Source organism: Rhinatrema bivittatum, chromosome 5 (assembly GCF_901001135.1).
Source record: "Rhinatrema bivittatum chromosome 5, aRhiBiv1.1, whole genome shotgun sequence".
NCBI lineage: Eukaryota > Metazoa > Chordata > Amphibia > Gymnophiona > Rhinatrematidae > Rhinatrema > Rhinatrema bivittatum.
The window spans coordinates 30,411,726-30,429,470 of NC_042619.1; the positions used below are offsets into that span (position 1 = coordinate 30,411,726).

Below are 17,745 nucleotides of genomic sequence, written 5' to 3' on the forward strand. Positions count from 1 at the left end.
TTAAGCCTATTGTTTATTGCTAGCCATTGAGTTAGCATGGGATTTCCTATGGATGGGATTCGCTCTCCATACTCAGCTACTCTGCCTCCAACATCTATTGGACTCTTTTCTGCTAACGGGGTACCCGCTCCTCGGGGGCCTCTCTGCTTCTTTCAGGTCACTATCAGGAACCGGTACTCGCTCCTCGAGGGCCCATGTTCCCTGACTCGCTGCCTGTGTCCATCTCCTCTTCTACTTGGAAGAATTCGCTACAGACGCCATCTGTGAGTACAACTACCATCTACTCCTCAGAGCTGTTTCCCTGGAACTAGGTACTCGCTCCTCGAGGGCCTGCCTCCGTTCCAGCGCCAGTGCCATCTCCTACGGAGAACTGCTGCATGAGTACTTGCCAACGAGTCTCGGCTCCCAGGTATCTGGTACTCGCTCCTCGAGGGCCAGCTCTCCCTATCTCGGGGCTTCTCCATAGTGGGGACTCTGTGAATATCTTATTGTACTCATTCTCTCAGTTCTTTTCATTACAGCACTGCTACTGGAGGAACCGCTGTTCCAGCGCCCTGAGGAATACTAGTCCAGCCGGGCTCCATCTTCTACTCACTACCGCCACCTCTGGTGGCTTTACTAACTGTCTAAATAAAGATATAATCTGTGTTTGTGTGGCCAGAGCTGAGCCTGACCTGTGGCCCCTCATGGGACTTCCCCCCGTGGGCATGGTCAGCTGCCACAGTGTCCAAGGGTCCACCCAAACCTTACAAAATATAACAGGGACAAGCCAATGGTGAGAGGGGAGGGATGAATATGCACAGGCCGGTGGAGATTACCACTGCTCCTCTCTCCTCACCCACCACTGAACCTAGACAAAGAAAAATGTTTCCTTTATCAGCCTGCTCTTTCCAGTTGCTAAAAAAAAATAAAAAATGATGCTGACCATGAGCAGAGGGCTATCTGAAGAAGGGACTGTTTGAAAGGAGGGATCAGATGTAAAAGAGGTTTAAGGGTTGGATCAGTTGGAGAGAGGTTGGTTGTGGAGGGTGAGAAAAGGAGGGAATGACAGAAGATTGACTTGGTGATGTAAGAGAGGAGCTGGGGTGAGAGGAGATCATCTGGGAAGATTTGCGAGAAGGGTTGGGGAGGAGGTGAGAGAGAGGAGATGAGAATGGGGAATCAGAGTGACAGGATCAGTTAGGGTTATAAGAAGGGCATAGGTTGAGAGGATCAGCTGGGGGATATGTAAAGGGCTGGAGGGGGAGAGAAAGATGGGATGGGCTTGGGAGGTATGGTATGTAAGAGGGGATCTGTTGGAAGGGAGAAGATCAAGAGAGGAGGTCTGCTGATGTGAAGGGTAAGAGAGAGGATTGACTGGAAAGAGTGGAGGTTGAGAGAGGGGATAAGCTTGGCTGCGTGGAGAGAGACCGCACACCTGCTAATACTGTATGTTTTGGTTGTCCTCTGAGGTCATGTGAACTAAATGTTTGTGAAGCCCTGGTGTATCGGATGGCAAAGGGAAATATAGAAGGGAAAACCTACGAACAACTCCTGGCACCCCAGCCCTACCACCAAGAAGTGTTTCAGTTAGTTCACAGCCAATTCCTAGGGGAAGAAAAGACCTGGGAGAAAATCCTGGCCCAGTTCTATTGGCCTGGCTTGTACAGACAAATCCAGGACCATTGTCAGTCCTTTCCTATATGCCAGTTAACCAAAACTCTCTGGGTTTGAGTAGCTCCCTTGGTCCCAATACTCATCATAGAGACTCCCTTTGAGAGAATTGCTATGGACCTGGTGGGACCCATGGAAATAAATATATCTTAGTCATCTTGGACTGTGCCACCCAGTATCCGGAGGCTGTACCCCTATGGAATATGAAGACCTAGATGGTAGAAACTGCCTTGATAAAGGTCTTCTCAAGAGTTGGATTGCCCAAGGGGGTGTTGACCAAACGGGGAAACCCATTTGTGTCCAGAGTGATAGAACAAGTTTACATCTTATTGGGAGTGAAAACCCTCTGAACTTGAGTCTATCACCTACAAACTGACAGGCCCGAAGATCACTTTAGTGAAACCTTCAAACAGATGCTGAGGAAGTTCCTCACAGGAGATGGCAAGAACTGGGATTGGGTTTTGCTCTTTATATTGTGGTCTGATAAGTTCCCAAAAGCTCAATTAGTTTCTCCCCATTTGAACTCCAGTATGGGGGAAGAGCTTGAATCCTAGATGTGGCCTGGGAAATTTGGGAAGAGGAACCAAGCTCAGAACAGAACCTGGTTGAATATGTGATCTGGATACAGGAATGGCTAAAGCAGGCTGGAGAAGACATTTGCCTATGTTTAAAGAAGGCCCAAGTTGCCAAAGCTCAGGAATATAATTGATCCGCTGTCCAGTGAGTCTTCCAACCAGGAGGTTGCATCTTGGTCTTATTACCTTCCTCCGAGAACAAGTTGCTAGCCCATTGGTAAGGCCCTTATGAGGTCATAGAGAAGGTCATTTTAGAGGACAAGAAGGTAGCATATCAGATGTTCTGAGTATATAAACTTATTGAAAGGCTGGGAGCAACCCAGTTTATATCCACGCTGGACTTGATGAAAGGATATTGGCAGGTATCTCACTCCTGCAGTAAACTGAAGACTGCCTTCTCTGCTCCCAGAAGACTCTTAATTTGGCACCAGAAGCATATGCCTATGCCTAAATCCAGGCCTGTTCTGAACAAAGGAGATTGGCTGTGCTTTCTAGTCCTCAAGTATACCTATACCACATAGAGATATATCCAAGTCACAGAAAGTATCTCAGATTTGTAACATGGAAATAAGAACAGTAGCCAGTTCAGGTCATAAGAACATAGTAGATCCCAGAAAGTAGATCTATTTCATATTGCTCACTCCCAGGGATAAGTGCTGGCTTTTCCACGTCTACATGGTTAATAATTATTTATGATCTTTTCCTTCAGTAACTTGTCAAAACCTCTTTTAAATCCCACTTTGCTAGTTGCCTTGACCACGACCTCTGGCAACTTAATTGTGCATGGAGTGAAAAAATGCTGTCTACTATTTATTTCAAATCTGCTACCTGTTAGTTTCGTGGAGCGTCCCCTTGTTTTAGTATTATTTGAAAGTGTAAATAACTGTCCCCTATGTACCTGTTGCACCCCTATCATGATTTTATAAACTTCTGTCATATCCTCATTCAGTCGTCTTTATTCCCAGCTGAAGATCATTCATCTGTTTAGCTTTTCTTCATAAGGGAGCCATTCCATCCCCTTTATCATTTCTGTTACCTTTCTCTGTACCTCGTCTAGTTCCGCTATGTCTTTTTTTGAGATGGGACAACTAGAACTATATGCAGTAAGAACCTAAGTGCCATGCTGGGTCCGACCAAGTGTGCCAGTATGCTGTCTCTGACAGTGGCCAGCCTGGGTCATAAGTACCCAGCAGATCCCAAATTGTTGATCCGTTTTATTCCCAGGGATAAGCAATGCCTTTCCCAACCTTACCTAGCTAATAACTATTTATGGACTTTTCCTTCAGGAACTCGTCCAATCCTCTTTCGAACCCCACTGTGTTAGTTGCCTTCACCATGTCCTCTGCCAGCAGATTCCATAGCTTGATTGTGCGTTGAGTAAACAAATACTTCTTGTGACTTGTTTTAAATCTGCCGGTTGCTAATTTCATGGATTGTCCCTCTACTCTTAGTTGTTGGAAAGGGTAAATAACTGTTCCATCCCACTCGTGACTTTATAAATCTCAAACATATCTTCTCCAAACTAGAGTCTTAATCTGTTTAGCCTTTCTCCATAAGGGAGCTTTTCTATCCCCTTTATCATTTTTATTGTCCTTCTCTGTACCTTTCCCATGTCCGTTGTTGTTTTTGTGATGGGGTGACCAGAACTGCACACAGTACTCAAAGTGTAGTTGCACCAAGGATCTACAGAGACCTTATGATATTCTCCATTTTGTTCTCTGTTCCTTTCCAAATAATTCCTAACATTCTATTTTTGACTGCTAGTGCACACTGAAACTAAGGTTTAAAGGTATTGTCCTCAAGGACTCCGAGGTCCTTTTCCTGAGAGATGATTCCTAACACAGAGCCTACATCTTGTACCTGCAGTGGGGAATATTTTCCACATTAAACTGCATCTGTCATTTAGATACCCAGTTTTCTAGTCTCATATAAGGTCTTTCTGCAATTCCTCTCAATCCACTGCTGTTTTAAAGAATCAAAATAATTTTGTGACATCTGCAAATTTGATCACTTCGCTCACTGTTCCCTTTTTCAGATTCTCGTTTGTGTGGCTGATTGATCCTGCTTGTCAACAGAGGAAACTGAGTCGCTTACTTGTTCTTCTTAGACAGCCAGATAATCAGTCACACATTCCCTCTTACCTCCTCTTTTTAGCCTTCTTAAACTATTACAAAAGACTGAAGGGGCCCATACAGAGGTATGAAATCTGACATATACCCAAAAGAAAGCCTTCTAGACTTTTCTAAGCTTTGTGTGAAATGCTCTGCATCGGCACTATCGAATTATGTCACACAGTTGTGTGGCTGATTATCCTGTGGTCTACTCATTACAGATATGCAACTTCATTTTCCGGAACCACGTAAATGGTCACACTTTTGGAACTATTTGATCCAGGGCATTTTTTATCTCATACTGCAAAAAAAGATTTTTGGGATGGTCAGAGGATCCTTCTCTCTGTCTTGTAGAAATTTGCTCCTGTGCATAATTCTTTTGCATACCGACATGTTTTCAAACCAAGTGTCATGGTTTGAAAACAGACATGTTATGTGTCATGGCTAACTTTTTTTTCTAATTTCTTTCTTCAATGTCTGTTTAAGTTTTAGACACTCAGTGCTGTGTTTAAAGGAAAGCAACTCTCAGCCCCTGATGATGAAACTCCAGTGGCTTTTTGCCTTCTTGGAGCACAGTCAGGTAAATATTTTCTGTTCCATTTCTTTCTCTGCTGCTGGGCACCCTCATTTTATTCTGGGTAGGGTACTGCATTTAGCTTGGTCGGGTTATAGAATACAATTTTTAGAAACCTGAATTCTGATCTTCTTTTGTTCGAGGGAGGAAAACACATTGTGGTTTGGATTTTATGTTTTTTACGGTGATGTTTTATGCAATCTTTGTTTTATGTTATTTGCATTTTAAGTTTGTAATCCGCACTGAATGCTTTCTGCTTGGAAGTTGCGGAATATAAGATTTTACATAATGTTAATTGTTGTTAATAGTGTAACAATGTTTCCCAGCCCTGTCCTGGAGGCACACCTACCCAGTCAGGATTTTAGGAATATACAGGAGATAGATTTACATACACGGGTCCTCCAATCTTATGCATGTTCACTGTGGCAATCCTGAAAACTCAAGTGGATAGTTAATGTCTGCAGGAGAGGGTTGGGAAACACTGGTGCGATGTCTTGGTTTCTGTTTCTCTCCCAACAGAGGCCTGACTTCTCTGCAGATGTCTGTAATTATCTTCTGCATGCAGGCCAGGATTTAGGAAAAAGGCACCACAGGCAATTGCCGAGGGCACCAAAATTTGAAGGTGCCAGATCTCTGAGTCAAAGAGGGTTGCAGCTGTGCCAAGGAGGAGTCTGCTTCCACTGCCATAGCACTCTAGGACCCTGGAGGGGAAGGTGAAACTTCCCCCCATTTTCTGATCTTCAGGGTCTCCCAACCCTTACTCTCCAAGCCTGCCTATGGGTGCAAAAATCTTAAATCCAGCCCTGCAATTAAGGCGCGGCACCACAAGAGAGAAGGGACTACATGCCTGCTAGATGTTGGGGCTGGAGACAGAGAGGAAGCTGGGTAGATGGGGAAGTTGTAGAGAGAGGCAGTGAGTGGGAGAAGAGATGCTGGACACTGCGGACAGGGGGCAAAAGGAGGGCAATGAAAGGCTTGGCAGAGGGTGAGAGGTGGATGCTGAATGGGGCACAAGAGAGGGAGGCTGTGCCTGAGCTGCCACCAATAGGTGGAGGGTGCAAGACTGAAGGTTCAACTAGGGTTTTTAATGCCCGTGCTCCAGTCCTGCATGCCAGGCTGCTAGCTACCACCTTCTCTCCCGTCCACTATTCTACAAGGGGCTGAGACAGGGAAAATTGTTAGGTGCTTAGCACTGATGTTTATCACCTGGATGTCCACATTCAGCCCCTGGGCGGCTAGCTAACTTGAATCAGATATTTACTCCCGCTAAACGGATGAGAGAAGTTTTAGTGATCCGGGTGCCCGCATACATGGTATTGCCCTGAGCTATCATGGCATCCTGAATTGTAAATTTGGTATTGAAACCCCACAGGCCTTTATTGATACCTGGATTGTGGATTTGGATCTCTCCCTGGTCGGCCAAGATTGGAAAACTATTTGGGCTTCTGCTCACCATTTTTCGATCTGTGCAAAACTGGTTGCTTTGATGATACGATTATTGCACAGAACATACCGCATCCCTGTCTTTTATTCAGAAATGTTTCCGGCTTCTAGCACTCAGTGCCGGAGGGGTTGTGGGGAAACGGGTACTTGCACGCACACGTGGTGGTACTGTCAAAGTACTCAATTCTTTTGGTCTTCAGTCTCACAAGAAATAGCTGACATTATGGGCTTTCCCATCTTTAAAGGGCCAGTTGGGATTGTTAGGGTGTTGGGCTGACTCATTGGTGCCAGTTAAATACAGAGCATTAGTGGGTCAAATGTTATTGGCCGCCAGATTTACCATTGCTACCTTTTGGAACACCTGCCCAGTTATCGATCATTGGCGTAGTCAGTTGTGTGATATTGCTAATATTGAGAGATTACAATTTGATCTGAAATTATGAGCAGATATGGGGGGTCCTTACTTGGAATATTATACTGATTTGCAGGTTCGCCCTTGTGTCCTCCTTGCTATAATATTGCCATGAACAATCAGTGTTTTGTTATTGTGTGTGCTGTAAAAACTTGTTAAACAAAAGAGTTTAAAAAAAAGAGGTTAGTGGCGCCAAAAAAATGTATTTAAAAAATGTAAAGTAAATCCTAATGATGAAAATAGGAAAGACCAAAAGCACTGGTAAAACAGAGGTAAAGCAATAATAAGGCAGGCCAAGAGAGGTTTGCCAGAGATGGAAACTAATAATAAAATCTTTTTCAAGTTGATCAAAAGGAAGAAGCCTGTGATATCATTTGGATTTTTACCCCCTCTTTCCAAATAATGCTCAAGACGGATTAGAACTTATTTAGTGTTCAGGTACAGTTAGTCCCTGCCCTAAAGAGTTTATAACCTAAAAGGGTAAATTTGTAACATCACAGATAATTTATGCAGTAAGTACATGGATAAGTTACACTGGGGAATGTACATCCTTTGCTGTGCAAACGTGAAAGCTCCATCCCAACCCTGCCAGTGCTTCCACACAGCCTGGGAAAACGTATGTGCAAACAGGACATGCGCATGGATGTTCATCTGCACAGTGGGTAGACAGTTTTATAAAACCCCATTTTTACGTGCAAGATAGTGAATTTCACACATGGGAAGGCATTTGAAAATTACCCCTTGAGGAGGGGGGTACTTGATGCAACGGGAGATAAAGTGACTTGCCAAAGTCACAAGGAGTGCCAGTGGGGAAAGTGGCATTTCAGCCCTGGTTTCCCTGATTCTCAGCTCATTGCTGTAACCCAGTGGTTCTCAACCAAGTCCTCAGGACACATCCAGCCAGTCTGGGCGTACTTTGTAATCTTATTTTGTAACTTGTTCCAAGTTTCTATGAGGAAGCAGGATATCAAATTTAAATAAACATATATGAATATGCATGAGATAATTTGCCTACAATGGAGGCATTGCATGCATTTCTATCTCATGCATATTCATTGTGCAAATCCTAAAAAGCAGACTGGCTGGGTATGTCTCCGATATTGGGTTGAGATCCAGAACTCTAAACACTAGGCCACGCCTCTAAAGGAGTCAGTTGTTCTAGTAGGCGATCAAAGGTAAAAGAGGAATTTATGGAGGATAAAACCTTAGCAGATATTAGGGAAATACTCATGCCAAAGCCATATTGTTGTAGGTGGACTTAGAGGAACTGATGAAAATCAATTTGAAACTGGAATTGGTTCTAGAGCAAATTGATAAAACAAATAGTATCAAATCTCTAGAGTTCTGAAGGAACTCCGACATTGCAGACCTGCTACCGGTAATCTGTAACCTATCATTAAAATTTGCTATGATATTTAAGGTGGCTAATGTAATACCCATTTTTTAAAAAAAAATGATCCGAGGCAGGCCCAGAAACTACAGATCAGTGAGCCTGACATTTGTGCCAGCAAAATAGTGGAAACAGTTGTCGAAGATTAGTGAGCAATACAGATAAAGCACCAGCATGGATTTAGCAAAGCTAAGTTGTGCCTTAGAATTCTTCAGGAGTGTAAACAAGCAAGAGAATAAGGGGGAGGTGGCCAATTAAAAAAAAAGTCCGTCTTGAGAAACACCTGCTGTGGATTGATAACTGTTGAGAGGATAGGAAACAAAGATGAGGTTGACAGGTTCAGATTTCCCAGTGGCAGGAATGAAATGAGGAGTGCCCCAGGAATCGTTGTGGTCTCTTGTTTTGCAAAATTCCAGGCCCACGTGCTTGATTTTTCGCACACCTCTGAATTTCCTGGAATCTGTCACAGTTTGACAGGGGTTTGTTCTTTTCAGCGCCCGGCCATCTCGCCAGAATCCTTCCTGTCTTCCTCATTGCCTCCCTGGTTTTATCCTGGGGCTCAGCAGGACTGTTCTGAATATTTAAAGTATCTGCTGAATCGGTAAGTTTAAAGTGTTGCTAAGATATCCTGAGCATTTTTCCCGTAGACACAAAATGGGGAACACCCCTTCAATACATCAGGCTCCCTTAGTAGCTAAATTGCTGCTTGTTCTTTCGCAGAAGATTACTTATAGTTGCCAGTACCTTATTAATGACAAAGCCCTTACATTAAAGAATACATGAGAGATTCAAAACAAAAAGGGAAAAGAAGGAAGAAATAATATGTAGCCCCTGCCCCAACTTCTCCTGCTCCATTGGGGCTCACAGGGGAGATCATGAGCCATAGCGGCACCCATGCTCCTGACTCCTTCCCACACAGGGGTTAAAGGAACAGTCTTTCAGGGCTCTTAGGGTTTTTCTGATGCTCTTCTGTAATCAGTCCATTAAGAAGAATGTACCTCACACACGGGCCAATACAGTACAGTGCGCTCCGATGGAGCGCACTGTTAACCCGCCATTGGACGTGCGTTTTCCCTTACCCCTTATTCAGTAAGGGGCCGAAAACGAGTGTCCAACCCGCCGAACATAATAGCGCCCTCAACATGCAAATGCAAGTTGATGGCCCTATTAGGTATTCCCGCGCGATTCAGTAAGTAAAATGTGCCGCCAAGCCGCACATTTTACTTTCAGAAATTAGCGCCTACCCAAAGGTAGGCGCTAATTTCTTCGGGCACCGAGAAAGTGCACAGAAAAGCACAGGCCGGGCCTCACTTAAATACTGTATCGCGCACACAGGCGAGCGGGCATTCGCCCGCTCTCCCGCGGACTTTACTGAATCGGCCCGACAGTAAATGTTCACAAACAAAATCGTCTACTGGGTAACTTGTATGCAGATAAAATCGCAGTAGGTACGTTATGGTTTAGTGTACATTCAAGGCAGAAAATAAGAGTCCAGTGACCATCACGGTCTCAGTCAGTTGTCATCCTGCCCCCTCCCTGGGCACGTTCCCCGTTAACGCCGGTACTTCTGGATGCAGCTCTCTTAAAAGCACTAGGCAAAAGCAGACGAGCCCCTGACTGATGCTGTCCTCAGACCACAACGCAATGGGATCCTTCCCTTCAAGGCAGTCTCTCCTCTGACTCCACACAAAGATGCATACTCTCTCTCCATCTCTCTGAAGAAATCCCTCTCAGACTGAATAGGAGTAGGAGCTTAATCCCCTTCCTCTTGGATCTTCAGGAAATATTAGGGATCACTCTTGGACCCCCCAAGACAAGACCTCCTAGTCCTGAAGGCCTGCCCCCCTCCCCCTAAACATGGTCCCCAACCACCTTCCCAGGACACGAGGATTTGCACGGGGTGGCACAACTGGGGGAGGCAGCGAGCCGGCGGCAGCAGGAGAGGCCCGTCTGTGCGTGTGTGCGCACGCCTGCGCACTCACAACAGCTCCTCCACCCCCAATCAGGAAGGCCCGTGACACAATGGCTTGCCTACGGCACAATTGTTAGCACTGGCCCTGACCCCAACCCCATCCCCATCCCCTTGTCGCCTCCCAATTTCCCTTCGACCTCAAGATGTAATTTGGGGATTGTCCAATTTATTAAGATACCCAGCAGACACTAGAAAGTCTACCCAATACTTTTACAGAATGATATCATTTAGAATCAAATTTCTGGCATGAGGTAGTAAATATTGTAAATATTAAGTCTCAAATTTTAAGAAAATTCAATGCTTCCTAGTCATGTCCACTTGTTCAACATATTTTTCCAAATTACACAATAGAAGAACTATGTTTTTAAGTTGACCTAATTTAGGCCCATTTGACGTTGTCCATTTTTGTAAAATACATTTTTTTTGCCAACAATAATACTTTCCTGCCCCACAGCCTTGTGTAGCATGACTGGAATGTCTAACTTCTCAAATCATCAAATGAGAGTTTTTACATCTAAAATAAGTGACCAGCCTGTTTCTTCCAATATGTACCTTTGTACTACTTCCAATAAGGTTATATAGTGGAGCAGCTCCAAAAGCTATGACCTAGTGTTCCTATCTCCTGTTCACATTTCAGGCAAAGGCTAGATGCGACTAAATTACATCTATGTTGCTTGATTTTGGGAGCAAAATGCTCGATGGAGAAACTTAAACTGCGTTTCCTTCAATGATGTATTTGATGTAAGAGCATGAGCCCTCGAGAGACATCTGGAGAGAAATTGCCCCAGTATCTCCATGCCCAATTCCTTATTCCAGCCCCTCGTGATATTCTCATATTCAGGTTCCCTTTGTAAGTTTTGTAATCTTTTATACCAAAAAGAAATAGGGCGGCGATCAGAATCTTCCATATCAAATAATTCTAACATTATCTCTTCTTGCTCTCCTTGCAGAGCAACAAGGTCCAAAGAATGCAAATGATGTCATAGTAGGAAGCATGAAATGCCTTGTGTCGGAGAGAGAAGGGGTAGGGTTGAATTGTACCCTCCTCAGTCAAAACATGCATTATGAGTTGTAACCCCTTTTTTTTGCCCACTCCTGAAAAATTCATGATTGTGACCCAGGAGTAAAATTATCATTTCCCACAACAGGCAAAAAATGAGAGAGACGATAATTCACCTTTTCCCTCCTACAGAACCATTGCCAGGTTTTTGTTACAGGAGCTATGAGAGCACTTTGCTGAAGATGTTTTGGCAAAGCAAGATATGACCTATGTACAATAGCAAACCCTTTTCCATGTTTAAAGAAGCGAAAGATGTTGTCCCCATGATCCATTCCCTCACGTCTCAATTTACATGCCCTATTATAATATTTTATGTTCGCAAGTCCTAAGCGTCCCTGTTCCCGTTTCCACATTTACATGGCCTTTCGCCATATAAACTGTTGAATTTGTCGCTCAATACCTTCAATCCCTCCCCTCGTCAACTAGACAGGCACCGTCCGAAGTGTAACCATTTGGTATAAATTTACCCGACCCGTTAACGAAAGGGGATAATCCATCCAGGCGCGCAAAACTTTTGTGGTAAGATTTAGCGCATCCTAGTCACATCTCTGTGTAAGAGTATCCCTAAATATTTGAATCTCAGGCTAGGTAACTTGTATCCAGTGGCCTGCAAGCCACAGAGTGTCCCTTGGAATATTTGGGGGGCCAGCAAATGAAATCCCTGTGCTACTTTGCCTTTCAGACCCCAGCCCCGCCCCTTTATTGCACAGCAAAAATAGTAGCTGTAAATTTTAGCATCCACAAGTGTATTCATCAAGGGAGAAGAGCACTTTTCAGCCTGGGGAATTAGTTATACGGGCAAATTATTTTCAAACTTGTCCTCTCAATGATTTGTGCCATGCATGAACCATCAAAGCTGTGGAATCAAGAATATTCTACAGCAGCACAGACTTTGGCATTGTGCAGTGCTTTCATAATGTATTTGTCTCTTGTTTCTGAATAAGGCTGCACGAAGAAGAGAAAACTGGGAAAAGAATTTTTGAAAAGCTGAAGACGTCAAACTGCAGGGTTCCAACCGAGGACCATCAGGACTGGAGCAGAACGTTAATTGAGAAGACATTTGGTGGCAAAATGGTGACAAAAATTAATTGCCTTAAATGCCAGAATGTCTCAGCAAGGCAAGAAGCCTTCACAGATCTGTCACTGGCTTTTCCACCACCCAACAAAGACTTAAATAACTCATATTGGGCAAGGAGTTCCATTTTACCGGTGAAAGAGGTTGGTCCTCAAAGCATTCAGACAATTCTAAAAGCACAAGACCAGGGAAGTGAATCTCCAGACACTCAACATGAGCACCTTAAACCTGAAGAGCATCATACACGGATAGTACCAACAGAAACACTGGGATTCCAGGAATCGGTACAACAACAGGGGCCGTTTCATGGTAAACAGGCTGATCTGGATGAAGATCATGTTTGCTTAGATATCAAGAAAGAACGAGTGGCAACTTGGGGAGAACAATTGTGCAGCAGTAAAAGCACATGGTCTGTCTCCGATTTGGTCAACTATTACTTATCCCCAGAAATCTTGACAGCAGACAACAAGTACCACTGTGAGAAATGTGCTTCTCTGCAGGATGCAGAGAAAGTGGTGGAGTTGGCAGAGGGACCCCAGTATCTCATCCTGACTTTGCTACGGTTCTCCTTTGATTTGAAAACCATGAGAAGAAAGAAGATCTTGGACAATGTGTCCATTCCCTTATTGCTGAAGTTGCCAGTCCTGATTAACATCAAGGAATCTTATGATGCTTTCCATCATGGAAGGAGTCAGTCAAGTTCAACTAACACATACATGTCTACGACCTATGATCTGTGTACTGTGGTAGTGCATTCTGGGGAGTCCTCAGAAAGTGGCCATTACTATTGTTACGCCAGGGAGTGCTCAGATAGTAATACTCAGAGTAAACCAGAAGGTGGGGCTCTGACGTCTACTTCAGAGAAGCACTTAGATATAGAAGTTGAGTGGTACCTCTTCAATGATACCAGAGTTTCCTTTTCGTCTTTTGAATCTGTCAGCAATGTGACATCTTTCTTCCCCAAAGACACAGCATATGTGCTCTTCTACAGACAGAGGTCACATCAGCAAAGCAGCAGAATGCATGAGGCGAGCTCCACTGTTAGCAGAGTGCCAGGCGAGCCTTCTCTGAGCAAGAAAGTGATGGAAGCAATTTCTAAAGACAACATACAGTATATGCAGGTAACTTACTCTCTCTTTGACTAAAGTATCTAGAAACTGATACATATCAAGCTGGTTAATTTAGTGGTTGAGAAACACAAATATTTGTGAACTAATTATGAGCAATGATTACCAGCTCCGGTGTAAATAGGTTGCAGACTGGCTTTATTTTCCAGAACAGGTTGACCCGGTTGGCTTTATCACACTGCATGCAGGGATTTGGAGCTCTCATTCCTCTGGAGTAAAACTAGGACTGGATGTAGCCAGTTGACAACCGTGTGTAAATACCAGAACGACATGATGTTTTTCACTATTAGTTATACAGTTAAAGAGCAATTTAACTACCGTATATTTAAATTATTTTCTTGTTTGCTTAATCACTAATTCCCTATATATATTCTCCATTTATATAGATTATTCTCATACTTGTTTCATATATTTTATATTCATATATGTTTTATGTAAAGCCTGTTGCTGCATTATGTTCTACTGTAAACTGAGGTGATGTTCCAAATGTGCCGCGGTATATAAAAATCCCTTAAATAAATAAAAAAATAATAAATTTGCTAAGCCATTTATGCAAGTAAATTGCAATTTTATGGACAGGAATGGTCTGAACATTTCCAGCCCTCAGTGCTGTCAAAAGTAGGCATGGGGTTTGACAGCACATGCTTCTTGCACTGCATTTAGATAGAGGAGACATTCCCCGGGGGGGGGGGGGTGGCGGGGTGCTTAGATCTGGGGGGGGGGGGATGGGAGAGAGAAGAATAGCGCGCGTAGATTGCATTTTCCAATCTGCACACTATTTGCCATGAAAAGCGTGCCCACATAAAAAGCAGGTGCTGTCATTCGTGGTTATCTTTGTACCCACAGCAGGTTTCAAGGTGAAAGGATGCACAAACTCTCTCTTTGATCATTGGTACAGGTAAAAAGCACCCACTGACTTTATCCCAGTGCAGACAGTTTGAAAATTGCCCCCTTGAAGGAACCTGGAATAGCCTTCCCACTATAGGTGATAAAAGATGAAATCACCGGCAGAATTCAAGAGAGCCTGGGATAAGCACGGAGGATCTTCAGTTGCATAGAAGTGGAGGCAAAGCCAGAGCTCAGCTGGCGCTGTGTTCTCCATTGCAACAGGAAGGAAAATGGGCAGGCTAGATGGGCCTTATCATTCTTATCTGCTGTCATAGGTTTATGGAGGGCCAGTGATGCCATTAGGTAAACTAGGTGGTCACCTAGAGTGCCACAATTTTGGGGATGGCAAAATCCCGCTAGCACAAGGCCCGGAGGGGTGCTGTTACAAAGCCAATATCAAAGAAGAGAGCACTGTACTGTGCTGGACCTGCTGCCTATAGTTAAGCTGGGGGAGGGGGTGCATGACCGAAGATTCACCTAGGGCATCAAATACTCTTGCACTGGCCCTGGTTTTATGTTATTGTGCTATACTGTGCTAAATTTAGTTTAATAAACACCACTGTTCTCCTAAGGCTAAGTTTCTTTACTGTAGGAAATCCCGATTGTGGACTCAGTGGAGCAATCATTTAGTTTAGCTTTCTCTTATTTGGAGAACTGAAATTGTACAGCTCCATCAGTTCCCTTGGCTTAACTAATCCAGACATTCATAGGTGCAGTCTCTGCTCTGAGGTAATAATCTGGACAATCTGACTTCCTTATGCATCTGTGTCTTCCTCCAGCCTTCTACAACTACCACTCAGATTTTGCATTATTCTATAGCCTGCTCACACACACACAGGCATATGTATGGGTAATGTACATGTATGTAATGTCCCACTAATTGGACAGACAATAGTAATCTACAGACGTCCCCCAAGTAGAAACCTGAGGTCAGCAAACAAAGGACTCCTAAAAACACCACCAACTCATTCAAATCAACTCACCTCCACCCAAAATAGAGCCATCTCCCTTCGCAGCCCAAAACTATGGAACTCCCTCCCGACTAAGCTAAGAATTCAAGAAAACCTAAAAACCTTTAAAAAAGAATTAAAAACTTGGTTGTTCAACAAAGCATACCAATCCACCCAAAGGATCATCTAAACATCGCCGTCCTCCAACACAGCCTCATGACTAATTGAAATTCATCACATCTATGCTCTTCTTAAATAAGAAAGAACTCATAAACTGAACTTTATCATTACTTATATTATTTCCTAAGCCTTATAACAGTTTGTACTTTACAACCATTGTTAACCCCCCATTTCCCTATAACCTGTTTTGTAAACCGTTATGATGGCGTTATTTTAACGTTTCCGAATGACGGTATATAAAACTCCTTAAATAAATAAATAAATAATCAATTATATTATTACTTTTCTTTGTAGGAGCAAGAAAGAGAAGCGAGGAACAGGGCCGCCTACGTTTCACCAATACCTAAGTCTCCTCTGTGGTGGAGAGATTTTGATGATGATAAGGATGACGAAGGCTTCTCTGGAGGGTTTGGTCCATCTGCTGGGGGCGGGGGTCCAGGATCATTTAATAGACTTGTTTACTAAAGACCCATATGGAAAAAAGCTTTTGCACTTAACTCTGGTGTGATTAGATAGACAGATACCATAGCTTTCGAAAGTCTACACCCTCTTACAAAATTTCACCTGTTGTTGTCGTCTTATTGCTTGGAAATATAATGCATTAAACCAGAGTTTTGTTCCATGTATCCATACATCCTCTCTCACAACTGGCAAGTGAAAAATATATTCCAGAATTCGTTAGAAAATGAAATAGAAATAAAAACAGCTAATAGCTATGTTGGTTAAGTGTCCAAGTGGATTAAATGTCCTCTTGTACATCTGTAGCACACCTACAAAGCACACACCAAGAGGATTTACCCCACCTGGATTAAACTATTGGTTCTCTCTGCTTGTTAGGACATTTGAAAGCAAAATCCCAACCACGAGCACCAAGGTGCTGTCAAAAGGACTACAGAACAAAGCTGTGAAAAGGCACAGATCTAGGGATGAGCATTAAAGAATTGCAAAGTCGATGAATATCCCTCAGAGCATAGTCAAGATGATTGTTAAGAAGTGGAAGGCATAAAGCACTACCCAAGACCCTGCTTAGATCAGGACTGGATGACTTAGCAAGGAGACTAATCAGAGAAGCAACCAAGAGCCCAGTGGCAAGTTTGGAAAAGCTTCAGGCTTCCATGGCCACAACTGGTCAAAATGTGTATGTGACAACAATATCCCAAGCACTCCACAAATCTGGCCTGTATGATAAGGTGTCAAGAAGAAAGCCTCTTCTCAAAAAAAACAAACAAAAAACCAACAAACGTCTTGAATCCCATTTGAAGTGCACGGAAACACTAAGAGGATACTGTAGCCATGTAGCAAATGCATGTTGATGGCCCTATTAGTTATGCCCGCGCAATTCAGAAAGTAAAATGTGCAGCCAAGCTGCACATTTTACTTTCAGAAATTAGTGTCTACCCAAAGGTAGGCGTTAATTTCTCTCGGCACCGGGAAAGTGCACAGAAAAGCTGTAAAAACTACTTTTCTGTACCCCCTCCGACTTAATATCATGGTGATATTAAGTCGGAGGTCCCAAAAGTTACAAATAGTTAAAAATTAAAAAAAAAAAAATTTAAAACGGGCTCGCGGATTGAAAACCAGACGCTCAATTTTGCCGGCGTCCAGTTTCCGAACCTGTGGCTGTCAGCGGGTTTGAGAACCGACGCCGGCAAAATTGAGCATTGGCTGTCAAACTCGCTGACAGCCGCCGCTCCAGTCCAAAAAGAGGCACTAGGGACGCACTAGGGTGCCTAGTGCCTCTTTTTACCGTGGGCCCTAATTTAAATAAATTAATTTACTGAATCGCACGCACAGGAAAGTGGCCTGTGCGATTTTTACTATATCAGCCTGTTAGTTTGTTTAATTTTTTGAATACCTGTATGCTTTGTCCCCAATAAAACATTATTGGTCCTTAAAGGTGTGGAGTATGGTGTGTTGATGAGTGGAAAAATATCCTCATTTAAATGCACGCAAGTCTGACACAACAACGTGTGAAAAATGTTCAAGGGTGTGTAGACTTTCTATAGCCACTGTAGGTATATTTTCTCTTTCTCTTCTATGTAGGAAAATGGGTGCATATATATTGGACACATGGTAAAAGACACAGAAAGGAGTTGAATTAACACAAATTTGAAAACTACTTACAGTTTAAAACTTGTGCTAATTCAACCGCCTTTTGTGTCTTTCTATATATTTTTCCCCAAACAGTAGATTAAAGCTATAGTGCATCACAAGCCAGGTATTACTGCAATAATAAAACTCCTTTTCTGTCGCACACATTTCAGTCCTCAAATCATATCTTAGAAACGGTAGATGCTAAATCCTTGCTAAGACAAGCACAAAATATTGCATGTAA

The 17,745-nt window shown here is 43.3% G+C and overlaps 1 protein-coding gene across 1 annotated transcript in view; it reads left to right on the top strand.

Moving 5' to 3' along the window:
* Window positions 1-16,779, top strand: part of USP35 (ubiquitin specific peptidase 35) — a 67,802-nt gene extending 51,023 nt beyond the window's left edge. The window contains exons 8-11 of the mRNA XM_029602204.1: window positions 4,826-4,919; window positions 8,653-8,759; window positions 12,135-13,386; window positions 15,705-16,779. Coding sequence (XP_029458064.1) covers window positions 4,826-4,919; window positions 8,653-8,759; window positions 12,135-13,386; window positions 15,705-15,875 — 1,624 coding nt within the window. The 3' untranslated portion in view covers window positions 15,876-16,779. The remainder of the gene's footprint in view (window positions 1-4,825; window positions 4,920-8,652; window positions 8,760-12,134; window positions 13,387-15,704) is intronic.
* The last annotated feature ends 966 nt before the right edge of the window (window positions 16,780-17,745 follow it).